Here is a 25,945-nt window from a genome sequence, read left to right as displayed (position 1 = left end):
CAGCAGAACAAGAGAAATTACGGTATCTCAAGAGCCAGCAGAGCGAAAATGATGTAACTTGGGAGGGAAGGGACTTCTTAAAACATTAGCAAATTCTTGCGGGTTTTTTTAATGTTAAAGCCAATGCCTGACATTACCATAGAGCACCGCAGCCTTTGTTAGGGCCGTTTCATCAGATTTACACTGGCTTTTGAAATGCATTTTGAAAGCTACGGTTAAAATGAAGGATGGGAGTGTTGTGTGTTGTTGGGTGAAAAAAAAAAAAACCACCAAAAAACCCCCCAAAAACCCAACAAAACCCCTGGCTTTATCTGTTTTGTCTGCTCTCTGCCACCGTCAGCAGAGCTCTTTTCTTGTATTGGGATGTTTTACCGGCCTGGGGGCTGCCCAGGGGAGATCTCTGCCCGCTCCCTCTCAGAAAGCCTTTAGCTGATTAGTTTTATACTCTTTCAGGCAAGACCTGCCTTCTGCACTGATGTCAGCAGTCAGGGCGGGACTTCTACAGCCTTGTGGGTTTGGCGATTTTTCTTTTTTTTTTTTTTTTTTTTTGGATAATCCTGGCAAAATTCCTGAGATTTTTTTTTTTTTTTTTTCGAGCAGCCCCTATACATGCTGCCTCCGAGCCGCTCTCTTATTACTGCTCACTTCCTGAAAGGAGACTTTTTAGCAAAGCCTCTTGCTCCAGCGCTGCCTGGGTCTGACAGAAGAAGGTTATTGAGGAAGGCGACATAAACCCTCAGCCTGGAAACTTTCTGACACGCGCAGGACTGAGGGGGAGAGAGAAGCTTTTGGCTGCTGCTGGGAAGAAGAAAAAAAGGAAAAAGAAGAAAAAAAAAAAAAGGCAGCTCAAGGAATTAAAAGGGGAAAAAGAAGAAAGAAGGGAAAACACTCGAAAAGGTAAAACACTCTTTAAAATAATTTTTCCAGAGAAGGCGCTTTGAGGTTGGAGTGGGGTGGTCTGGGGTGGAGGGAACGCGAATGTTCTTTGAAATCAGAACTGTCTCTCCGGAGAAGGAATGAGCCCGAGGAGCATTGCACACTGGAAAAAACATTTATGAGAATGAAAACCATGTTCACCCTTCTCCAACATTCAGAGTTTCCATAAAAATGCAGGGTTGTGTTTCAGAGTGTCTGCAGACAGCAGGAGTCAGGCATCTGCCCTCGCGCTGTCTCCCTCACCTCCCCCTATCCTTGCACCGCTCCGCTCTTCTTTTTTTTCTTTTTTTATTGCATTAAGCCATCCGAAGGCATGTTTGCTGCTCTAAAATATGAATCTTTTACGCGGAGCTGCCGTGGGCAAAGCTCTGGATTTCAGAAAGCAGCAGCTCCAATCCCTGCCACAGAATCGTCCGTTCCTTGCTGTTCTTCGTTCCTGAGAATAAACACATCCCGCGCTCCCTCTCCCTGTCTCTCTCCATCTTCAGGAGCTGCCAATGCCTCCTTCCCTCCCCAACGCTCTGCTCAGAGGATTATAAACTGGCTGCCCTGAAACAGTTGCAATGTCATTGACTTCATGTGCATCACCGGGCGTTTGGCCCCCTTGCCCCAGCGGTGTACGTCTTTGCTTTGATTATGTTTTAAAAGGTTGTTTTGTTGTTTGGGTTTTTTTAAAAAAGAGATCAATCCCTCGGAACATGTTATTTTAAACATCAAAGTAAATATTAGTGATGGTGAAATGCCAGAAGATAATCTCATTAGAGCTGAAGGAGCTGTGCTATAAATAGAGGGGAGTTTATAAAATAACCTTGGCCGATGTCTTGCAGGATGAGGTGGGAGGGAGCGTGGGGCTGGGGGGAGCTGGGGGGCAGGTACCGCCGCAAAATTCAAAATTTCACATGCAGGCTCGTTTTTTTTTTTTGGGGGGGGGGAAACTTTTCCGGTCAAGCAGACACAAGGATGTAACCCTTGGGGGGTTATTTTGTGTTCCCCTTCCAGTCCATGCCAACACCCGTGTTGGCTCGGCCGCACCAACGAGCTGCTGCTTCTCCTGGTCATTACTATTCCCCTTGGCAGAGCTCACGTGGTGACAGCGTGTGATCCAGCGCATGCCGGGCGAGAGCGGGGAGATTTTTGAAGTCTTTCTTCATTTCTGGTATCCCCCCCCACCCCATGCTGTAGATGGTAGAAAGGGAAGTTCCCCGGCCGGCGAACACCCCGATGGTGTTCCCCGGGCTCCGCTCGCCACAGCCTTGCCCGGACTTGTCTGAGATGTCTCCATCCTGAGGCTTCCTCCAGTTCTTGGGAGGTTGTTCCAGTGTCACGAAGTTTCTCCATATATGGAACATGTAGAGTTGCTCCATCCTCTTTTTCCCCCTTGTTCCCGTTTGGCCCCTGGGGCATCACCTTCTCCTTCCCTTCTCCTCCTGGCATCCCTGCAGACCCCCCCCGGCGTGGGCCGGTGCCGTCTCCAGCCGCATTCCCCGAGCGGCTGCCTTGTTGGGTGGAATGGGAAAGGTCCTGTCATCTCCTGTAAATCATGTTTCTCCCAGAGAAGGCTCCGGGGGCCGAGCTGTTTCACTTGGCAGGGGGAGACCCCGATAAGCTGGGGCTGGGCCTGTGGGGTGAAGCGTAGGCCCGAGGGGAGGTGTCACCCGCGCAACACAAACGGTGTCTGCTCCTCCTGCGAAAGGCCTTTTGGGCACCAACGTGCAAACCTGCAACAGGAGAGGCCCCGATATCACCCGCGCCTCGAGGCCACCCAAGAGACTGCGACGGGGAGGAGTAAATGTGCTTTTCATCCATCCCCCTCCTCCAGGGACAGTGTGGGCCCAGCTGCCCAGAGGAGCAGCTCCATGGAGGGCTTCTCGCTGCAGGTCCCATCAGGCCCACCCAGGGGATGGTTCTGTTCGAGCGCTTCTCTAAGGCTTATCTGAAACCCCCAACTCCAAAAACCACTTTTCTTGCCAAGTTTCCAGCAATTAGTTCGTTCTAAGCCAGAACCACCGCAGGATGTGTTTGTCACGTCCTGTCCTGCCTAGATCTCAAGTTAACACAAATGAACTTAAAACAAACAGAATTTGGACCAAATTTGTTGAGTTTTCAGAAATGATTCGCAAGTGATGGGGGTGATGTCAGCTCAGATGTGCTGGAGATATGCAGGTCGGAAAGATCTTTGCTTGACCCCACTGCCGTAGGAGATGTTTGCAGGGCGAGCGGTCGCGGATGTTTCCCGGGAATCTGGGGGTGGGTTGGAGCTCATGCAGCGTCTGGGGAGTGAGAAACATGGAAAACCACCAGCCTGGATACAGACCCATTTTTCAACACTGAAGGAGGTTTTAAAGGGACTCCATCAAAGGAAATTTTCCCATCTTGGTTGCTGCGCGTGCCTTCGTTGAAGTCTGCAACCAATTCCAGAATTGGGAGATTCTCCACCCAGAAACTCTGCCAAAATATTTTGGCTCCATCGGGCTCCAGTGGAGCAATGTCAGTGGCACGTGTTAACGGCAGGGTCTCCATCGGCAGCTCCGGTCCTGCTGCTCTCTTACCTTCTGCCTTCTCCCAGGCTGGGGAAGGAGTGCTGGGGCTGTGCCGTGTCTGACTATTCACCCCCTTTACACTTCTGGTTGTCCTCCCTCTGGTTGTCCTCCCAGGCCACTGTTACTGCTCTTGTGTTTCCTGCTCTTCCATCGTAGCTTAATTTTTAAAGGGAAAATGAGTTGAAATGAATGTATTCCTCTGCAAATCCTTCTGAACTCAAACATTCCCAAGTGTTGGGTGCCAGCTGAGCAGAACTCGCAGGTGAAATCCCAACTGTGGGACTTGTGCCACTGACCTCGACAGGACCAAGGCTTCACTCTGAAGTGGCTTTGGTCAAAACCACAGTGCGAATGATGAGTTCAGCCCTATCGGGGTTAGTGGCTCTTCATTTCCTGGCCAACAACAAAGGCAGCTCCTCCACAGTGGGCACAGGGAGAGGCACTCGGTGGCCTTTGGGCTGGAGCTTCCTCGTTAGGAAGCCACACGTGCTTGTGAGTCGGCGTGTTTTCTGTTGCCATACCCTGCCAAATCCAAACCATCTGGGCCATGTGTTTCCCTGAGCAGAGAACCTGCAGGGAGGGGAAAAGGGCCCATAAACTCTGCAGAGCACATCTCATGGAGCTCGCTTAAGGGAGCTGGAGCCTGGAAACCATCTGCAGATCCTTCCAGACCTTCAGGGGCTGGGGGCTGTCCATAGCCTGATGGGGTCTGCAGGGCTTCATCCTGCTGCACAGCTCCCCTGGCACCGTCCTCCGTGGTGAGGTGTCCTGGAGGTCTGTGGGTGCTTGCTGTTACTGTCACGCTGCCTCGCACGATGGGGTGACAGCGTGGGGGTCCCTGTGCTCTGGCACAAACTGCCTGCTCGCCTGGCGCCAAACCACTTCTCTGTTTGCTTTGGTTTGACCTGCTGTGAAATGAAGCTGGTGGCATTCCCCCTGCCCGTGGGGAGGCCACGGGGACAGTGGCAGGAGCCATGGGGGTGGCAGAGAAGCTTGTGTTAACGTCCTCTGGGTGTCCTGCATGTCTGCAGGGGGTCAGCTCGGTCCCACACACAGCCAGGCGCACAGCACGGCAGGTACAGCAGATCAGGACAAGCCACCTCTCTGGCCAGCCAGGGCTCCTCTCCCTTTCTCTGTGTCACCACGATGCAGCCACTTCTCTGAAAGGACCCGTTTCTGATTTCCTGGAAGAGCAGCGTGGTCCAAACTGACCCTGCTTCTTCAGGATCCTGCTCCTTAGCAAACCACGTGTCCTCCAAGCCACTTCTGTAGGTGACCCCTGAGACAACTTGGGTTTTGTGATCCAAACCTGATCCAACGTCAAAGTTAACCCTGTTCCGAGGGTGGAGTGGGACCAGAGATCCTCTTGAGTCCCTTACAACCTTGGTTGATCTTTGATTCAAAGATCAGGACCAAATCTGCAGTGGGTGCTGGAGACTGTTGTGCCAGGGGATGCTGTGCCGGAGGATGCTGTACTGTGATGGTGGCAGAAGGAGCTACTGACCTCAGTGCTCACTGCAGGTCCCATGGTGCTTCTCACAGCCCTTCTGGGAAGCAGGAGGCACCTCAGATGCTCTCCTTGGGAAGCTCAGTAGGGCTCACTTGGCTTAAGCATGTGAGGATACACTGTGCCGTGGGTGCACATGGTGTGGCAGGCAATGAGAGGAGCTGTTGTGGGGCTCTGCCCTCTGGCATCACACTCCCAGTCTGGTGTCCAGACATGTCTTTGAGTGTCCCAGCACAGGTACAGCTCTGCAGATGGGGGGGTTAATGGCCTTGCCCAAGGCTGGGCTGACAAAGGAGTCTCTTGGGAAGAACTTGTTTGGTGTGAGGGTGGTGAGAGCCTGGCCCAGGTTGGCCAGAGAAGCTGTGGCTGCCCCATCCCTGGAGGGGTTCAAGGGCAGGTTGGAGGGGGCTTGGAGCAACCTGGTGTGGTGGGAGGTGTCCCTGCCCAGGGCAGGGGGTGGCACTGGGGGAGCTTTAAGGCCCCTTCTGATGCAAAACGTTCTCTGATTCTGTAATTTAGGATGCCACATGTGGTGTGTGATCTGTGACAGCCCTTTGTGAGGTGTGACTGTGTAAAACATACTGCAGCCTGAACTGGGACGAACAGCACGTCCCTTTCTCAGAGCAGATCCCTCCCGCAGGGAGCCGGTGCCGGTTAATGCAGGTGAGTAGAGCTCGGCCTTGGCACGGGAGGGTGTTTGTCTTTATGCAACCCCAGGGCTGGGTGCCTTGCGTTGCTGTTGTGTAAGCACAGAGGCTGCTGGAGGGCTGATGCTGGAGCCAGATCTGCTGGGATGGATGCAGATGGCTGTGCCGGGCTGTTCCCTGCCTGCTCCCGGCCCCTCTGAGAGCCTGGGGATGGCTCCTGGCATCTCCAGCCTGTTGCTTGCCCCCGTGCTGGTGCAGAGAGAGCTGCTTGGGGGTGTGGATTCTCTCCTGAACCCCGCAGAGAGAAGGGGTAGTTTTGTGAAGGCAGTCACACAGACATGGAGATGGCAGGAATAAAGGCAGCGTTCCTGCACGGCATCTCCAGAGGTATCACCGGTGTGTTATGGCAGCAGAGGGGCTGGTGGGTACCAAACACAGACATGTGTCCTCATCAGGACAGCGTGTATCCTCAGCCACGCACAAACACCCACAGTTGCGTGTGGCTGACATGTGCGTGCGTACACGCGTGGGACACACGTGTAGTTGGCCGGGGCGCTGCATGGCAGGCGAGACACGCTTTCTTTCGGTGACTGCTCCGTCGTCTTTTTAATTCTGCTGTTTTGTGCCTGGCTGAAGGCAGCAAGGAGAGCGGTGGCAGGGGGCCAGCAAGTCTGGGTCACATGGAGCGGCTCCAAACTATTGCATAAGTCTCGTCTGAAAGTGGACCTGCTTGGTGGAGCCATCTCCTTAAAGCAAAAGAAGTCCCAACGGCCGAGAAGAACCCAGTCCTCTGCCACTGGGTTGCTTGGGAGCCACCTTACCTCTGGTTGCAGTTAGCAGTGAGGTTGGGGCTTGGCCCCGGGGGTGGCACTGGCCCGTGTTGAACACCCCTCCCCGATGCTGGTATGAGCTGGCGCTTCTCTCGCGCTCTCCTGTTGAGGACCTCCAAGTGTTTCACCACGCTTGGAGAGATGCAGTGACCCCGGCTTTCCAGATAGGGCCAGATCCTTATGTAACAGAGAGATAGGATTTCCAGAAAGCGAAGCGGAGCCATCGGTGCCGGAGAGAGGTCGGCGCTCCCAGCTCTCCCCTCCGATGCCCTCGCTTTGCCCTGGGGTTCTTCTTCTTTGCCCCTTCGCCAGTGAAATTGAAGATCCCGTTGGATTTCGGAGAGGAGCGAGGAGGGTAAATCAGTCCTTTTCTCACTAGGCTCCCACTGAATAAACTTAGCTGTAAAACAATTCTCGTGTTTTAAAGAAAAAAAATAAAAAAAAAATACTCCCACACAGTCCTGGAGCGAGCCCAAGCCCCTGTGAAGCTTGTACAAAGGGATGGAGGGTGTGCCCGGCTGGAGAACAGCAGGGCCCGGTGGGGAGCCCCGCAGCGAGCCAGGGGGGGGGAACTGGTGGTCCCCAGGCAGCCAGGGTGTTCCCCTGCTCACCCGGGGGGCTGGCAGTGGGACGGAGACCCGGGCTCAGACCCCTGGTCCTCGGGGTTCAGCATCAGTCTGGATTTCCCACGTTGCTGGTGAGCGCCTTTGGAGGGGGCTGGGTCTGATTTTAACAGTGAGAAACGCTGGGAAAGCAGGGTTTCTTCTCCAGGCAAACTCTGAATTTGACCCCGCGGTTGCCAGGGTGGGCATCTGCAAAGAAAGGCTCGTGGGGCGAGATGAAGGAGCCCTTACAAGGGAGGGGGGTGGCAGCGGGTGCCGTCGGTCCCCTCCCAGAGAGAAAGGGGAAGGCAAAAGCCCTTCTCCTTATTCCAGCCTGGGCTCCAGGAGCAACCAGAGGGACGGCGAGGGGATCCTAAAGGGTGTCTGCAGAGCAGTGTAGGCAGTGACCATCCCATGGCTGGAGGCTGCTGTTTTCTGGTGAGCAGTGATAACTACGTGTTTCTAATTCTTTGCTTGCCGTGCCCCGCGAGAGGCCAGGCTTGGAGCAGCAAAGCAGATTAAGGTTCAAGCTCTTGTTTTCAGTTCTGCAGACCTGTGACTTTAACCCGTTTTTGGCATTCTGCAGCCCGTGCTCCGAGCAGGGAGCTGCTGAGTTTTCTGCTTTTAACCCGTAATGCTACTCTGGAGCTGAGAAATGACTTCCCAGTGGAAGTCCTGTCATGCTGGCAGGGTGACTGCGGAAAGACTTCTGCCATCTGCAGCTCAGCGTGTTTTCAGCTCAGCAGGCCAGCCAAATATTTTGTGGGGAATCTCAGGACAGTCTCCAGCCGAAAGCTGGGGAGGTCTCAGGGCGCTTTGCGTCCACCCTCGTGCTCACCATCCCCCTGGCCTCTCCACAGGAGGTGCACCATGGCCGGGGGGAGTAGTGCTGTTTGCTCCATCCTCAGGGACACGCAGGAACCTGCTGGGAGCTGGGGTGGTGACTGGGCGTGCAAAAAACGCCCACTGCCCTTGGGGGGGAGTGAAGTAGGCCAGTAGCCCCTGGCCAGCAACAAGCACACTGCTGCTTTGGCAAACCCAGTGCCTACAGGGAGGGACCTGCTGGTTGCCATGGCCTGGGGTGCACGGAGCCGGAGTGAGGAGGAGGGGGGTAGAAATGGTGAGACGTGATTTGGGAGCTGTTTCAAGGAAAGGAGGCAGGAGTGTCGTCGGTGGCTTTCCTCGTCCCCCACTGCCCTGCCCTTCCTCTCCTCAGACTGGAAATAGAATCGTAGAATCATTCAGGTTGGAAAAGACCCTCAGGATCATCGAGTCCAACCATCTGCCCTACTCTGCAAAGTTCTCCCCTGCACCACATCCCCCAACACCACATCTAAACGACTCTTAAACTCATCCAAGGATGGTGACTCAGCCACCTCCCTGGGCAAATAGAGAGGTGCTGGTGGAGATGGGAGAGATGGATTTGCTGAGAGGAGTGGGGGGAGACCAAGATGTCTCCTTTGGCCATGAACTGCAAATAGGACCTATCCATGCCTGGGTGTAAGGGCTGAGCTCTGATTTCTTGCTACAGTAGTGACTGGCTGACATTGCCCACTCCTCTGATCCGGACAAGAAGCCTGTTAAATCAGGCAGGCAGACCGGCTGTGTGGAAGTTGATGTTTGATGGGCTCGGTTGAAATTGTGGGAAAACCAACTAATTTTTCTTGAAGACTCTGGGTTTTGGTATGTGGTTTTTTTTATATCTGGCTGGAGCCATTTGACTGTGTGTTTTCTTGCACCGAAAGGGCCGGCCTGGGTAACCAGGGGTGGCTTTCTGTTGCCTGCCCTCGGATACGTGCTGGAGACCTTGGTGGTGGCTGTGGGCACACACAGCTCTCTGTGGGGCTCTGACACGAAGGTGCCATTGAGGTGTCTCTGGAGCCCCAGGAAGGGCTACCTTCAGCCACCGCCTGGCAGAGCTCACCGGGGCCTTTAATTGAAGACATTCCAGTCCCCAATTAAACATTTTCCTCATCCCTCACGCTTTTTGTGAGCCCTCCCACATGCTCGCTCTCGCAGGGGGGTGGAGATGGAGCTGGTGGTCCTGGTGTCCCCTTGCTCCAACCCAAGTGGTGCTCAGCTCCGTGGGTCAGGCAGCGACAGGCACGTGGTGGTTTTCTGAGAGTCCCCTGAGTGTGAAATGGGGACAGTCCTGGAGACCATGAGGACGAGTTGTCCTTCTGCCTTGCAGCCTAGTTGGGAAATAGATATCAGCCGAGGGTTTACAGCCAAAACTTGTGAGACTCCATGAAACAGCAACAGAAGGTGAGAAGGGGGTTGTTTTTACAGAAAACATGGTGGCTTTGGGATCAGAGTTTTGCTGTGTGGCCATGGTGGGTGGCTGTGGTAGCAGGCAGGTGGTAAGAGCCCTCTGCATGGAGAGGGGAGTCCATGTGGGTGGTGGGCAAAGCCTGAGAAATCTGATGGTTCTGCTGCCAAGGGCCTCTCCGTGGCATGGGCATGGCCATGAGCCACACATCCCAGCACCCTGCAGTCCCCACTGGTTTTAGCATGGTTTACAAAGAAAATAAGACCTGTGGAGTAAGTTGTGTGCTTGCAGCTCTTCCTCCCAATGATAACTGTTGAACTGGTAGGATAATTTCAACATGGAATGGATGGAGGAGCAGAAACATCTACAGTGCTGTGTTTGCAGGGGCTCTGCCCAACAGCCATGGATCTGCCCTGCTGTGGGGTCTGAATGGGTCCAGAGGAGGCCACAGAGATGCTGTGAGGACAGGCTGAGCGAGTTGGGGGGGTTCAGCCTGGAGAAGAGAAGGCTCCGCGGAGACCTTGGAGCCCCTTCCAGTCCCTCAAGGGGCTCCAGGAGAGATGGGGAGGGACTCTGGATGAGGGAGGGGAGCCCTAGGAGGAGGGGGAAGGGTTTGACCCTGAAAGAGGGGAGATGGAGATGAGCTGTGGGGAAGAACTTGTTTGGTGTGAGGGTGGTGAGAGCCTGGCCCAGGTTGCTCTGAGAAGCTGTGGCTGCCCCATCCCTGGAGGGGTTCAAGGGCAGGTTGGAGCGAGCTGGTGTGGTGGGAGATGTCCCTGCCCAGGGCAGGGGGTGGGAACTCAATGATCTTTATGGTCCCTTCTGACCCAAACCGTTCTATGGTTCTATGAAGTGCTGCTCAGCCCATTTGCAGGGTCAGGAAGGAGCCGGGGCTGAAGCTGGCCAAGCTGTGGGACATGGCACCATGATAACCCCGCTGTGGAAGGAAGTGCCAGTACTCATTAGAAGAAAGGAGAAGGAACCATGAGGGCCGGTGACTTTCATTCATTCACAAACCCGTTGCTGGTGGCAGAGCCCAGCCCTGCTGTGGGGGTGAAGCCCTGGGGTGCTCCCCACGCTGCACCTCGGGAAGGTGTCGGTGGAAGGGCCAGGGGTTGGAGTTGGGGGGGGACAGGGGGGGCACTGCAAGTATTTCCTCCCACTGGGGAAAGCTGAAGCAGCAATCTGTGTTTGTATTTATTTCTCTCTCAAAAAAGGGAAAAGGACACCTGAGCTCATAATTTGCAAAAGTTGGATGAGAAACCTGGAAGCTGCCGGGCCCTGCATCTTTAAAAGCAGTTAAATTCCTCTTCTCTGCACTAGGAGGCACCTTGAACCTTCCTCTTGGCCCCGAGCAGAGCCCATCTGCTTCCTATTACCTTCCCATAAAGCTGCCTCCCCGGCCAAAAAGCCGGGCTTTCAGGGAATTCTGTCTGCAGCCCCGATGTTGAAATTAGTAACAGTTGTCATCTGTTTTTCTTTTTTTCTCTTCTCTTTTGGTTTTTTTTTTTTGCTTTATTCCAGCTTGGATTTTAAGCCCCCTCCCCAGCTTCCCTCCCCTCCCCCCTGGCCCTGTCTCGCGTGGTTTTGGTGTAGGAAGAGGTGACCTGGAAGCCACCACCACCGGCTCCGGCGGCGTTGTCCTCCCCACCCCTGGTCCTGGCCCACGGGTTCAAGCGGCGAAAGCCACCTTGGCGCGGGGAGCGGGGAGCGTCAGCCGCCCGCGGGGCGCCGGCCAAGGACAACGAATTCCTCGGGAAGGAGCAAATCGGAACCGGCCCAAGCTGAGGGAGGCACGAGACCGGAGAGGTCACCCCGTGCCTCCATCCCCACCGGCGAGAGGCCGGTTGGTGTCCCACCACCACCCAACCCTGCCCTGTGCGGGCCCGGGCTCCTCGGCCTTGTCCTGTCGCTGCCGCTTGAGAAGGCGCAATGTGAAAAGTGAGGTTATGGAAAAATTTGGATGTATCAAAGCAGCCACGGAGCCCGGGCTCCTCCGGCTCTTTTCTCCTCCGTACGGGTCCTTCTCCTGCAGGAGAAGGGCTCGTCGGGGTCTGGGAAGTGAAGCGGTGCTGGAAGGGGCCATGTTTCCCTTGCTGTTCGCGGGGAGGAATTGGAGCCGGGCCCGTCCCCCAGCCCGTCTGAGGGGAATTTTGCAGCTGTAATTCCTGCCTTGTGCTGCTCCAAACCTGCCTCCTTCCCCCAGGGTCAGGGCTCCTGCAGCTCCCTCCCGGCTCCAGCTCCGGTGGATGCCGAGGAGCCGGGGTGGAAGGGGAAGGGGAGAGAGGAGAGGAGGGCACGGGGCATGGCCACCGCAGCTCAGGGTCGCGGAGAGGTGGAGGAAGGATAGGAAATGAGGACAGCCTCGAGGAAGTGGGTTCAACAGCTGGAAAACAAGAAAAATCAGTAGTGTGAAGCCCGGGAGAAAAAATATACTTCAGCTGAGCGTCTTTCTGTCCACGGACCTTGGAGCTGTGACAGGACTTAAAAGCTGGAATCTCAAGCTTTTATAGATGCTGAAAAATGCTGACTTAGGAGAGGGGCCGCAGCACGCCCGGCTTTCCTTTCGCCTTCTCCCGTTTCCAGTTGATGGGGAGCAGGCACAGAGCAGCAGCAGCATCCGTGGGACATGGCCCTGCCTTGCTGCAGCCCTGGCTCTGTCCTCTCTGTGCCAGGGAGGTGACACTACGCAGGATACTGGATGTGGCCTCACGGACCCCCGGTGCTGTTCTTGGCATCCTTGTGTTGTGGTGAAACAGGGCAGAAGAATTCTTGTCCAACCTTCTCACCTCCACTGCCTGCATCTCTTTAGAGAATCACAGAATGACATGGGGTTGGAAGGGACCTCTGGAGATCATCTCCAACCCCCTACCAGAGCAGGTCCTCCTGGAGCAGGTTATGCAGGAACATATCCAGGTGGGTTTGAAATGTCTCCAGGGAAGGAGACTCCACGGGTCATGAGTGAGTGGAGCAGCCTGAGATGAGATTTAGGCAGTATTTCCCCCATCAGGCAGTTTTTTTCTCCCAGTTGCTGGTTGCGTGCGCAGAGTTTGAGGCCACCATCGTGGGTGTTGTGTCCGGGCTTTGCAGAAAACAACCTGGCAGGTGGCAACAGAGGTGACTGGGGAGAGCAGCTCGAGGCCTTGCTGATGGTCTATGGCCATTTTTAACTGGAAATAAACAGTTAAAAATCTTATTAAAAATTTTAACTGATAAATAAACAGTTAAAAATCTCAATGTTTAAAATATGGAACTCCACATTGTGAATTAAAGACGCCTGGTTAACCCTCCCAGCATTTCTGTCTAGTAGGGAAATATCATTCATTTATTTAGATTAATTATTGGGGCAGGAGTCACCTCTCTGATTTCTTCTTGTACTTCACCTCTGTAGCCTCTGGGCTGTGATGGGTGTTATTCCAAGCCCCCGCAGCACAAATAACAATAACTACACGGTAAAGATGGGAAAAAAAGAGAAGTAGAAATAAATGGCAGCCCCCTGAGGACACCAGGGGAGCGTGGTGGAGATGGAGAGGATCCAGGCTCTCCCACTCTGCGCTCTGACCAGTAGTTAGCCTTTGCTAATTAAAACACACAAGAGCAGAGCGGGTTCAAGTGATGTTATTCCAAGTGTTTCCTGGTTGGGATGAGGACCACACACATGCCGTTGGCTATTGACACCTTTGGGAAGAGCAGCATCTTCCAAAACTCTCCTTCCCCGCAGCTCGGGAGCATCTCTCCTGCCTTTCCCCGCTGTGCTCCACCACCAGCTGCTGCACCAGGCGGGTCTGAAATCAGGCTTCAGAAGGTATTTATCTGTCTCAGGAGCATGTGAGTTCTGCTGTGGGGCTGCTCTGGAGCAGAGCATCGCCCTTCAGATACTTGGGATTCTCCAGGCGGTCGTTAGGTATGTGCCGGACTCATCGCCTACGTCATCCCATCGCTGGATAGAAAGGAAAACCACAGGCTTTTATGCAACGCTCCAGCGCTCTGTGAGTTTTGTATAATTGCCTCAGACTGAGTGGAAATTATCTGCAGGCCAAAAATCTTTCACTGAAGCAATTAGCAAATCATTTTAAGTAACAAATACAATTGGAATCTCGCGATCCGTTTGTGGATGGAGCTGAGGGTGAGTTCCCTGAATGGGTCTTTTGTTTCCAATCACTTCTTTAGGTTTAGCCAATGCAAGTGCTCATCTCTCGGTGCAGGGACAGGCATCAAAGTGTATTTTAAAGCCAGGGAAACAGGAGTCAAGGGGATTTCTAGGTTGCTGCTCACTACTAACCTGCTAATGGTTTTATTTCGAGCTCTCCTTTGAGAGATCAGGTAACTGAGGCTCGTTGGTCTGCACTTCCTCGTGGGTGTTGACACAGGACAAAGAGTTCCCATTTATTCTGAGCTCCTTTCCTCAGGTATAGGGTATAAACCAGCCCTTTGGGGCTCTCTCAGAGCGATGCTGGGGCAGAGTTTGTCCCCGGGAGAGCCCCCGGGTGTGCAGTGTCCCCATAGCAGGACAAGGTGGCTTTCCAGCGCTGCGAACTGATGTGCTTAATTGTGTTTGCATCCCCTTCCCATCCTTTTCTCCCCTTTTTCTCTCTTTCCAGCTCGCTCTTCGCTAAGACGGGGTTTACCTCGTTCACCCCACATGCCATTCTCTCCCCACCGTGTGTCCTTCCTGTTTGTCCTGTGTTTCCCCTCTGCCCGTCTCTCCCCTTCGCTCACCCTCATCCTCTTCCTCGCAGGGGCGATGCCACCCAGAGCCTGTGCTTCCGAGTAGCCCATGCTGGCCCCGCTGCACTGGCCCGGGCTCCACACCCTGCAAAGCCACCACCGTTGGCCTCGCTGCTTTGGGGAGAGCACGGAGCGGCCGAGGATGCCTGCGGAGGGACCCAGGACTCCTGTCTCGACATAAAGCGTTGGCCGAGGGAGAGACATGTTGGGACGGTGCCCTTCCAGCTGGCACAACACTCCCTGCACTGAGACAAGCGTCGCTCGCCATGGCCATAGCTTGGAGGCTTCTCACGTGGACTGTCATCTTCACGGCGGCTGTGTGCAACTTCCCCGGTTACACCTTCCAGTCACAAGGTAGGGATTTGGCCACGGGGAAAGGGAGCTGGATCCGGCCACCTCGGCTGGCAGGAACCCCAGTGCTGGCCCCGGGGGAGGTGTTGAGGGGACAATGATGTGCTGGGAAGCAGGTGGAGACACCTGGACACCCCCCATCCCTGCTTTTCCTGCTGAGCTTGCGGGTGTTTTCCACTGACCGCCGAGGAGGGGATGTGTTCTGCTGTGGGATGTTACTCTCTTTGACTTTCTGCCGAATTCTGCGTGAGACAAGGGCTGCACACAGGCTCAGAAAGCAAAGGGGATGTGGTAGCAACAGAGGAAGCTCCCCTTCCACCGGGGTGGAGCAGCGCATCCCGGGATGAATAGAGGCTTTGTTAGCAGGAGGGTGGTGTGTCTGCAGCCCCAGCCCCTGCGCCCGGGGATGGAGATCTCTGCTGGAGGCTGCACATACAGCTGTGCCTGGGCAGATGTGCGGGCTGGAGGAGCACTTTGTGTTTGTAGACACTTTTCTGTTGGTGCCACTTGACAGTAAATGCTCAGACCTGTTCAGGCGTGAGCACTTTGTACCCACGTCTGGTGTTTAAGTGCAGAGCCACACATGCAACTGATCGCAAGGAAAGCAGGATGTGGGTCCCTTATACACTATTTGTGCCTTTGTACGTGATTTTATTCCAGGTTAGGGTTGGAGGGACTGGGAAGTGAGGCGGGCTGCCTCACGCCCAGCCTGGAGTACAAATACAGCTGGGGCAGGTAACACAGGGTAGTTCAATGGCTTAAAACTAATTTGCTTTTGTGACCATTTCTTAAGTGGCAAAATGAACACTCCCAGCAGGTGCCAAAGGCAAGAAGGCAGGGGTCTGAAGTTAGACATTTATCTGTTCGAGATGTTAAAACCCTGGCAATGTAATTACACAACCATAATCCTGAATCATGGAATCACATGAGGTTGGAAGGGACCTCTGGAGATCATCTAGTCCAATCCCCCTGCCAGAGCAGGTCCACCCAAAGCAGGTCCCACAGGAACATGTCCAGTAGGGTTTGAATGTCTTCAGAGATGGAGACTCCACCACTTCCCTGGGCAGCCTCTGCCAGGGCTCTGCCACCCTCAAAGTGAAGAAGTTCCTCCTCATGTTGAGATGGAACTTCTTATATTCAAGTTTGTGCCCGTTTCCTCTTGTCCTGTCCCTGGGCACCACTGAAAAAAGACTGGCCCCATCCTCCTGACACCCACCCTTGAAGTATTTACAGGCGTTGATCAGATCCCCCTCAGCCTTCTCTTCTCCAGACTAAAAAGACCCAAGTCCCTCAGCCTTTCCTCGTGAGAGAGATGCTCCAGGCCCCTCATCATCTTTGTGTCCCTCTGCTGTCCCCTCTCCAGCAGTTCCCTGTCCTTCTTGAACTGGGGAGCCCAGAACTGGTCCCAGTGCTCCAGCTGGGGCCTGAAATTCCAGCTGTGCCCAAGTGAACTGCGGCAGGGCCAAAGTCGGTGACGTGCCGGGGCTGTTGAGTGGTGTGACACCATCGAGCCGCGGTTGTGACGACTGTGTCTCGTCTCGTGAAGCAGAACTGAAAAGGGGAACAAAGGCAACTGAAAGCCCGGGTCTGAGCAGCATCTTGGTGCTCAATGTGGGGCAGAGCTGTGGGCATGCGCCGGGTGGGAGGGAGGCGGTGGGACACGGAGCTGCCTGCTCTGCAACGTGCAAGGCTACACAGGTGGATTTTCTCCACTCTGAAATGAACACCATTTCTGGTCCTCTTCGCCAAAGCCTCTGGCGGTGCCCGGGGGGCTCGTTCTGGGCCACCCACCTCCATCAGCTCACACCTCCCTCCATCTGCAGCATCATGCTCAGACCAGGACCTCGCTGCCGGATCGCCCCCATCCCAACTGTGGCAGCTCAGATCCTCCTTCCCTCCCTCCCAAGTCCCTGCACCTCTTGGTAATTAATACACTTCGGTCTAAACCCGAAGGCTCACCAAAATGACAGTTAATGCCTTGGTGTTCTCTTAGATGCTGGCTTCCTCTGGGCAGGTCTGGGGGACAAGCCCATGATGTTGGTGGGAGCACCAACTGGGTGCTCTGGGAGCACCAAGCCAGGACTGAAGCCTGTCACAGAATCATAGAATGGTTTGGGTTGGAAGAGACCTTAAAGCTCATCAAGTGTGGGGGTTTGTCTCTTCTCCCAAAGAACAAGCAACAGGACAAGAGGAAATGGCTCCAAGCTGTGCCAGGGGAGGTTTAGATTGGATATTAGGAAAAAATTTTCACACTGAAAGGGTTATTAAACGTTGGAACAAGCTGCCCAGGCAAGTGGTGGAATCATCATTTAAAAGGTATTTAAAAGATGGTAGATGTAGGATTTAAAAGGTATTTAAAAGGAGGTATTTAAAAGATGGTAGATGTAGCATTTAGTGATATGGTTTAGTGATGGCTTTTGTCAGTGTGAGGTTAATGGTTGGACTAGATGATCCAAAAGGTCCCTTCCAACCCAGACAATTCTATGATTCTGAGGTCCAACCCCCTGCCCTGGGCAGGGACACCTCCCACCAGACCAGGTTGCTCAAAGCCACGTCCAACCTGTCCCCTCCCCAGTCCCCATGCAGTCCCAAGGGTCAGGCTGCCCCACGGGCCCCTCTCTGGCTGTCAGGACACTTTTTGAGGCTCCCTGTATCCGGAACGGTTGGCGTCAGGCTATCGGTGTTACTCAACACTTCTCTTCACCACGCTGCTGAGATAGTAAGTACATAATCCTTGCAACACCCTCTCAAGAGGGTGAAACGCTGTTATCTCCCCGTAGCAGTTGGAGGCACGGAGAATAAAGGTTGGTGTTTTCAACAAGCTGCTGATTCCCACCGAGTGACTCGCTGCAGTTGGCGGTGGAGCAGGACTCACGTGCCCCGTGTGCACGGCTCCAGATCGGTGTATTTGTTTCATGCAGGAAAAAGATTAAGGTATCATAGGCATAAGCTGTAATTATCTTTGTGGGAAGTAGCAGCCCAGCTCTGAAGGCATCTCCAAGCCAGCAGAGACGTAACAAGATTCAGCTGTGATGTGTACACTCGGGCTGCAGCTTTTAACAGCGCAGGGAACAGCAGCTGAAATAATTGACCCAGGATTCAGCACACGCTCATTATTGGGGAATGGCTTTTAATCCAAAGGAAATTTTCTGCCTTAGTTTAACTGTAGTGATAGATTAGGCATCCCCTTTTTTACTAATCTCACTGCTCCTGGCCCCCATGTAAGCCAGAGGACCTTTAGGGGGATGTACTGAGACTGCCACGATGCCAGGGCAGCCTGAAGCCATGGGATCCCACAGCGTTTTCCACAGCCATCCCTTAGGAATGGTGTCTGGGCTGCAGCTGGGGCTCCTCTTTGTGCTGGTGACAAGACCAGAGCAAACATCTGCTTCCTTTTCATCCTTTAAGCAGTTCCATAATGAGAGAGACAGCGGTGAGCATACAAGGAGCATACAAGGAGGAGCATATAATATCCTCCTTCCTCCACTTTCACCTTCCTTCTCTTCTTGCTCAGCTTAGCCCTCTGTCTCCCCAGTTCCCTTTCCCTTCCTCCACCATCCCTGTCCCTGCAGATCTTTGCTCCCTTTCCACCAAAAAGAGGGCAGCGAGGTACCTCTCCCCATACCCCATCCTTCCTGCTCCCCAGCTTTCTCCCTTGCCCTCTCCTGGGAGGTTTGTGGTCCTTCAGGGGTGCCCAGTATCCCCCGCAGGCATGGGCAGGTTTTCCTGGAAATAGGCTTTTTATAGCATCTCTTCTGAAGCGGTTTGACGGCTCTCTGCAAACACCAGGGTGTTTATCACCAGCTCAAACCCTTCTGATACGGTGGGTGCAGAACTGCACATTTCAGGCCAAGGTCTATTTATACAGCGTGAAGTGGCTGAGAGGGCAGAGGGAACGTGATGGCTTTTCTGGAAGGAAGGAAGGAAGGAAGGAAGGGCCAAATAGTGCTGCTTGTGGTGTTGGGAGCTCCTAGTATGGTCTGTAATACAAGGAGCAGGACCAAGGCAGAGATGAGCAAATAAGGGAACATCCGTGATGCTGGGTGGAATACACAGGGTTAGGGAGTAAAAGAAGTCCTAGTCGATTAGAGCCTAATCTAATCTTTCACATTTTTAGAAGAGAGGAAGGAGCCAGCTGTAACACTGGATGAGGACACTGGCTTCTTACTTGTGTTGAAAGTCTCGGTTATTTTTTCCCCATTTGTAGCATCCTCACCCTAAAGCATCGCTTCCGAAAACATTCATGTGATGCAGGGCACTGCTCTTTGATCTCTTCCTGTGCATCAGTTTCCAGAGTAACATCCCTGGGAGGACGCCTGGTGACCAACACTACGTCTAAACCAGGTTTTCACACACAACCAGGCTCTGGACACATTTTTTCCTCCTGAACATACCTTGCAGGTCAGGATCAGAGACCACAGCCCCAGGCCCCATGCCCTTTCTAGTCACTGTGTGTGCAAAGCTCCTTCTGAGTCACAGAATCACAGAATGATATGGGATTGGGAGGGACCTCTGGAGATCATCTCCTCCAACCCCCTGCCAGAGCAGAGTCACCCAGAGCAGGTCGCACAGGAACGTGTCCAGGTGGGTTTGAATGTCTCCAGAGAAGGAGACTCCACACCCTCTCTGGGCAGCCTCTGCCAGGGCTCTGCCACCCTCAAAGTGAAGAAGTTCCTCCTCATGTTTAGGTGGAACTTCTATTCAAGCTTGTGCCCGTTTCCTCTTGTCCTGTCCCTGGGCACCACTGAAAAAAGCCTGGCCCCATCCTCCTGACACCCACCCTTGAAGTATTTATAGGTGTTGATCAGATCCCCCTCAGCCTTCTCTTCTCCAGAATAAAAAGACCCAAGTCCCTCAGCCTCTCCTCGTGAGAGAGGAGCTCCAGGCCCCTCATCGTCTTTGTAGTCCTCTGCTGTACCCCCTCTTTTGTCACCCTTTTGCAAGCCCATGTGGACTGCAGAGAGGGAAAAAGAAAAACAAGACACTTCCGATAGCAAATTTTTCCAAGCCTGAGATCACTGGTTAAGTGCAAATAGTCACTCTTGTTTGCCTGGCTGCATCACAGGCAAGGCGGTGTGATGCAGGAGAAGCTGGAGCACAGGAAGTTAAAAAACTAATAATTATTTCTGGCTTGTCGAGGCGAGGGAGAGGTGCCAGAAGTGCTTATGGTTTGGAAGGATGGGAGCTAACCCCTAAACCCAGCTGGTGGGAAGGACTGTCCCATTACCGGTGGCCAAGGAAACCACTCTGTCAGGCTCCCACACTGGAAAACACACTAGAGGAAAAGGAAACTTTCCAGTGCTGCCATGTGGTAAGAGTGTAATTTGGAGTCCAAATTTATGATGGCTTTGAAGATGGGTGCTGTGGAGCCAGGCGAAGCGCAGCCACCCTGGAGCAGCCTGGCCTCTCCCGTTTGCATAGGAAACAGCTACAAACAGGATGCAGAAAGCACAGTAAGAATATTCCAGAGGGAAAAGAGGGCAAATCCTCTCCTGCTCCATGAGCAAACCTCCAGCCATGAAGGGTTCAGAAGAATGCACTGTGCTGGGGAGAAGCTCTCCTGTCCAGTGTGGGATTTGTCATGTCTCCCAGTGAAGGCCCTGGTGCTGAGAGCTCTCGGAGATGGCTGAGCCTCCAGTCATAGAATCATAGAATGGTCAGAGTTGGAAGGGACCTTAAAGATCATCTAGTTCCAACCCCCCTGCCCTGGGCAGGGACACCTCCCACTAGAGCAGGTTGCTCAAAGCCCCATCCAGCCTGGCCTTGAACACTTCCAGGGATGGGGCATCCACAACTTCTCTGGGCAACCTGGGCCGAGGTCTCACCACCCTCACAGTAAAAAATTTCTTCCTAATAACTAATCTAAATCTCCCCTCTTCCAATTTAAAACCGTCACCGCTTGTCCTGTCGCTTCCTACACTTCCTGACAAAGAGTCCCTCCCCAGCTCTCCTGTAGCTCCCTTCAGATATTGAAAGGCCGCTATAAGGTCTCTCTGGAGCCTTCTCTTCTCCAGGCTGAACAATCCCAGCTCCCTCAGCCTGTCTTCATAGGGGAGGTGCTCCATCCCTCTGGTCATCTTTGTGGCCCTCCACTGGACCCATTCCAACAGGTCCATGTCCTTCCTGTGCTGAGGACTCCAGAGCTGGACACAGTGCTCCAGGTGGGGTCTCACGAGCCCAGAGCAGAGGGGCAGAATCAGTCACATCCAGTCTGGCAGTCCCCAGGACATTTTGCTTGGAAAATGAGAAATTTCTGCAGAGGTTCCTGAGCGCCAGTTGCTTTGACACCCAAAAGCGTTGCATTACCGTGCAAGCACAGGCAGAGGGTTTGGACACTGACCCTGTCAGAGCACATTTCCTGAGTGGTACGAGACGGGCTCAAAAACTCGAGTGCCCCAAGAGAAGGTGCTAAGCCAGGCTGTTAGGATAGGGACCACCACGCTGGAGAGCTGGGAAGGCAGGATAGTGGCAGAGATAGAGACCTGGCTGGGGGATTGGGACGTCTGGCTTGCTTTCTTGCTGCCTTTCTAGCTCAGCTGGGGAGTTGTGGTTACCCTCACTCTTATTCTGGTTGCAAGATGGTCATTGCAAGGATGATGTCTTTCTGCCTCTTAAGAGGATGCCCAGCACCTAATGCACTAATCCAGCTGTGACTGGGGAGGCTGGTGGGGTACAGTTATTATTCCAGTTATCAAAGCAGAGTTTGCATGTCCACGTGGCAGCTGTAGATGTTCTGAAGTTCCTTAGTGAGACTGTCTTCTCCTGAGCCATTGCCGCCCCAAGGCTTGTTACGGCTCGTTTTGAAGAGACCTTATTGCTTTGTTACTGGAAGGATCCAGGTTAAAATAACCCTCCAAACCACAGAGTGTGACCCTGCACACCCTGGGGTCCCTCTGCCCAGTGGAGATGGAGAGATCATCTCCATGGAAATGGAGATGGGGATAGTCCAGGTCCAGAGCCAGAATTTGGGTGTCATGAATGGCCCCTTGGACCAGTCTGTTCCTCCCCATCACCTGTGGAGGAAGATCATGCTCTGTAGGCTCAAGGTTTATTGAAACCCAAGGCTCTGTAGGCTTTGGGAATACCCCAAGGGTCCTGCAGCCTGGGCAGAGCAGTCCCTCTGTGTCAGGACCTTGTCCTTCTGCCTTGCCCTGGCAGTGGCTCAGTTCTGCTGCGACACAGCCAGCTCCACGCTGAAGTTGCTGGGTGTTTTGCTCTGACTCTCGTTGCAGAATGTCATTCCTCCTCTCTTTGCTTTCCCTCCCCAGAGGAGTTCCTGTCCAGCCTCGATCACTATGAAATTGCGTTCCCCATCCAAGTGGACCAAAACGGGGACTTCCTCACCTTTGACGTGAGAAGCCAGCTGAAGCAGCGCCCTCGGCGCAGCCTGGGCTCCTTGCCCTACGAGCCATCGGAGCAGCAGGTTTTCTACAAAGTCTCTGCCCACCGAACCCAGTTCCTCCTCAACTTGACGCTGCACTCCAACCTGCTGGCCGAGCACTTCACCGTCGAATACTGGAAGCGAGATGGCGTGGACTGGCAACACGATTTCCATGAAGACTGCCACTACGCAGGCCACCTGCAGGATCAGTACCTGAGCTCAAAGGTCGCCATCAGCAACTGCAACGGACTGGTGAGTCTGCATTTTGCCCAGCCAAAGGGAATACTAACAACTGGAGCAGATTGCAGCTTCTTTGGTCTTTGCTATAGAAGTACAACCTGATTTGGTCCCACCAGGTGGGTCCGTGGTGGTGAGAAAGGCATGGGCTTGGTGTCAAGTTTGAATATTGCACGCTGGCATTGAAAGTCAGTTGAGGGTGAAGAAGGCCACGTCTTTTCGTTATATTGTAAGGGTTCCTCATGTGCATTTGGCTTGTAGTCTAGTTTCTACCAAAGTTAGTGGGCATGTTTCCACTGATTTTAATTGGAATGGGATAATCAAGATTCTAGACCGTTATTCTGGCTCTCTCAGAACGTTCCCCTCCATTTCCAACAGCAACAGCAAAAGGTATGTTTTACATGTGCTAGTGAGGAAGAAATGCAGGAGGGCAGGAATTTCACAGCACAACTGAGAGTGTCAAAAGTGCATTCAGATCCTTACAATTACATTCCTGGGGCTCCCAGTCACTTCTGTGCAGATTTCAGGAGCTAAAAATATGACTTATGGGGGAAAAACTGAAATAATCAGTGGTTTTCAATAGGAAAAAGAGAACACCAAGAGGAGACAAGATGACATTCCTCAAAAACAGCAAGGCTGCTGCAAAGAGGGTGGGAATGGTTGGTTTTGCGTGTCCTAACAGCTTGGACTGGACTTAATGGTGTAAAATATCAGCAAGGAAGCTTAATGGTAGATGTTGGTGGTAAGGACAGCTCAGCTCTGGACTAGATTACCTAGAGAGTGCGTGGCCCCTACATCGTTGGAGATCTTTAAGAATAGGTCAAACAAATGCCTCTCAAAAACACTCCAGGTATGATTCATTAGCTCTTCCAGCATTGGCAAAAGATTAAGGACTTCCATCCTTATTTTTTCTGTGATTTTTCTGATATTTCTGGCTCACAAAGCACATTTCATGACCTGCCAGATGGAGGGATGGAGCAAACATACCCTGCTAGCGAATCCCAAGGATGATGGCTCCCTTGGAGGGGTAACATGTAGAAGAAGACTCTGTAGGCCAGATTCATATTTATGCTACAGCCCCACCTCTTCACAATATTCTGGCAGCGTGGAAGAGCTTCCAAATGGGAAAGAATTCACTTTTGATTTATTGCTAAATGACACTGCCAGAACAGTGCTGTGGGTTATTAACAGAAATGAGAATCTGACTCATTATATCATAGAGTCTAATGTTTCTACCTCACAGCCAAAAGTCAGAGCTGCATAAACTCTTGGTTCTCCAGTTAGCCCTTTGTTTGGAGATGGGAACTCTGCTGAAGTCCCGGACAATTTAGTGGTGTTTGGGAAAGCACTGGAGGGTGAACTGGATGCTGCTGGCTCAGAAGGGATCTGGCAGTAGCCTACCTTCCGGCACCAGAAGGCAACAAGTCCAGGGCAAGCAGTGGCCCAGCAGCACTTGTGCTGGTGTAGTTTAGTCCTCAGGCTGTGTTTAACTCTGGAGAGATACCAGGGGCTGTCTAGAGGAAAATACAGCCAGGCACGAAGAGGGACAGAGGGTCATCCAACAACCTCTCCTTTTGCTGAACTCTGTCCTTCTGCCCTGAAGACTTATGGACATCGGCAAGGAAGGGAGAGGAGGTCTTCTGGGTTTAGTGAGGACCACAGGGTCAGGAATTTGGATGAGAGGAGGCTGGCGTTTTTTTAGCTGCCAGAATGGGGGCTGTACTAGCCGCTGGAGAAGATCTGCTGCAGAGCTCTGGTTGATCAGCAGCAGCTGATCCACTGGGGCCATCCCTCAGCCCCAGCACAGTCCCCTCCAGGCAGGCATCGGTCCCCCTTAGAGGGGACAGGCAGGGACAGAAGAGGGTCCTCAGGTGCTGAAGTCTCAGGGTGACATGTGCCACAGGGAGACTGCCCACGGTGACCCATGTTTGCACAGACCTGACTCCCTGGAAATGCAAAAAGGGTTGTGTGTTGTGTCGTTGAATGGGCACAAGCAAGAACCCGATGCTGATTATGGGGTGAGCCATGCGTGAGGAGAAGGGAGAAGGATGCCTGCACCAACAGAAACATCCAACACAACACTCTGAAAGTGGGTAACGAGCCCTGAGCCATTCTCCTGTCCTTGAACTCCCACATCCCTGAGCAATTTCTGTGTCTGCAGGGCATACTGCTGTAAACCACTCTGTTTTCCAACACCCACAACATAACTCACAGCTCATGGTACCCTGGCTTTGCATTGCCAATATCTACACGTGCTCCCATGGACTCATCTTCCCAACCATGCACCCCATCACCGTCACCCCGGCCTGAGGATGGGTGGGCAGTGAGGCTCATCCCAACGTCTCCTGTGGAGGACATGCCATGCTGAGCCTCAGGCTGAGTGGAGGGGGAAAATGTCACCCGGGCTTAAGTTGTCGGAAGCAAAGGGCAAAGTGGTCCATTTTCCAAAACCCACAGAGCTGTGAGCTGTCAGCAGGGCCAGGACAAAGCAGCTGGAGCCTGCAGGGAGCAGCCCGGGGAGCTTCATGCTTCAGCCTAGCCAGGAGCTGAAATCCCTGTCTTAAGCAAAGCCGTGTTTCATCCCACCATGAGATCCCAAGGACACGTGTCCTACCATCAAAAAAATCACAACCAGGAGAGAACAACATTTGCTACGAAATGCCACTCTCTCTTGTGTCAGAGCTCACCGAAGGACAGTTTAAAGGCCTGCGTGTCTGTGTGGACATTGTGTTTTCATCTGACAAGCCCTCCTGAAGCCAGAGTGAACATCAAACGCTTGGAGCAAGGCAGGGGTGAACGTCGAGCTGCCCCTGTGCGTGTACGAGGAGGAGGAAGAGCTGAACTGCAGTTTGTGGCTGTGCTTTTCTGAAGCGTGGTTATAAGCTAGTACCATAAACCAGCCTTGCTCTGCAGATGACCTGGGTGAATCATAGACAGGATATCCAGTTCAGCTCCCCCACAAACCACAGGGATGTCTCTAAGGACTTCTCGCCGCCCCCTTTCAACGGGCTTGTGTCACGTCCAGCGCCCAGACCTTTTGGGGTCAGCGATGGGACAGTTTCCAGAGGCCTGTGAAGGCCGAGCTGCGTTGCCGAAAGATGCCAGGCCGGCGGCGGAGCCTCCTGCGCCCTGTGGAGGCTTCAGGTTTAAGTAAGAACGGCCCTTTTCTAGTAGTAGATGGGTTTTGGGCAGGACGTGCTCTCCCCTCCTGCTGCTCTGCCCCAAGCCGGCGGTGACCTCCTTCTCCCCATCCCACAAAGCCGGCAGCCAGCTGGCTGCGCAGGCCGACACTCGGCTTTCCGCCGGAGCCCTGGCCAGGCTAACCTCACAGTACCTCGCTTGTGTTTGAAAAGGTGGAGCCGAGCCAAGAGCAACAGAGCCTGGTGCAGGAGGAAATCCCCCGGCACTCTGGAGATGGGGACTTCGCTGTGCGCACACTGCCCCGATTCAGCTTTCATGGCGGGGAGGGAGAGGGGGAGAGACCTGTTACAGAGGCAGCGTCCACCCCAGAGAGGCTCTTCCCCCACGAACGCCCGGCAATAATCCTGGTGGTGCCTTCCACGCAAGGACCTCAAGATGTTTCACGGAGACCTGCATCCCAACTCCCCATCCTGGCAGTCAGGGCTCCTGTCCCCCTGTGACACCCAAAGGACACCGGTGCCGAGCTGATGTCAGGAGAGGGGTGTCCTGCACCCCAAGCTATGCCTGTGCACAGGGAGTGGGAGGACAGCCAGGTAAAGTGGGTCTTAGATTTTTGGGATGCTTCTTGTCCTGCTTGAGCAATGTCAAGGACATTTCTGTGCTTCAGTTGCTTGCTGCTAAAATTCAGCTGATGGCACATCCACGTTCCTTGGAATTAGGTGAGATTCAGTGCCAGGAGCCATTATAGCAATGGAACCTTCTACTTGTGTCGTATC

The 25,945-nt window shown here is 53.5% G+C and overlaps 1 protein-coding gene across 1 annotated transcript in view; it reads left to right on the top strand.

Annotated features, from left to right (window-relative positions):
* The first annotated feature begins 584 nt into the window (after positions 1–584).
* ADAMTS10 (ADAM metallopeptidase with thrombospondin type 1 motif 10) overlaps positions 585–25,945 on the top strand; it is a 76,495-nt gene continuing 51,134 nt past the window's right edge. The window contains exons 1-3 of the mRNA XM_014961642.1: positions 585–897; positions 14,071–14,413; positions 21,679–22,043. Coding sequence (XP_014817128.1) covers positions 14,326–14,413; positions 21,679–22,043 — 453 coding nt within the window. The 5' untranslated portion in view covers positions 585–897; positions 14,071–14,325. The remainder of the gene's footprint in view (positions 898–14,070; positions 14,414–21,678; positions 22,044–25,945) is intronic.

This window comes from Calidris pugnax, unplaced genomic scaffold (assembly GCF_001431845.1).
Source record: "Calidris pugnax isolate Ruff unplaced genomic scaffold, ASM143184v1 scaffold431, whole genome shotgun sequence".
NCBI lineage: Eukaryota > Metazoa > Chordata > Aves > Charadriiformes > Scolopacidae > Calidris > Calidris pugnax.
This window is presented reverse-complemented; position numbering and strand designations above follow the sequence as displayed.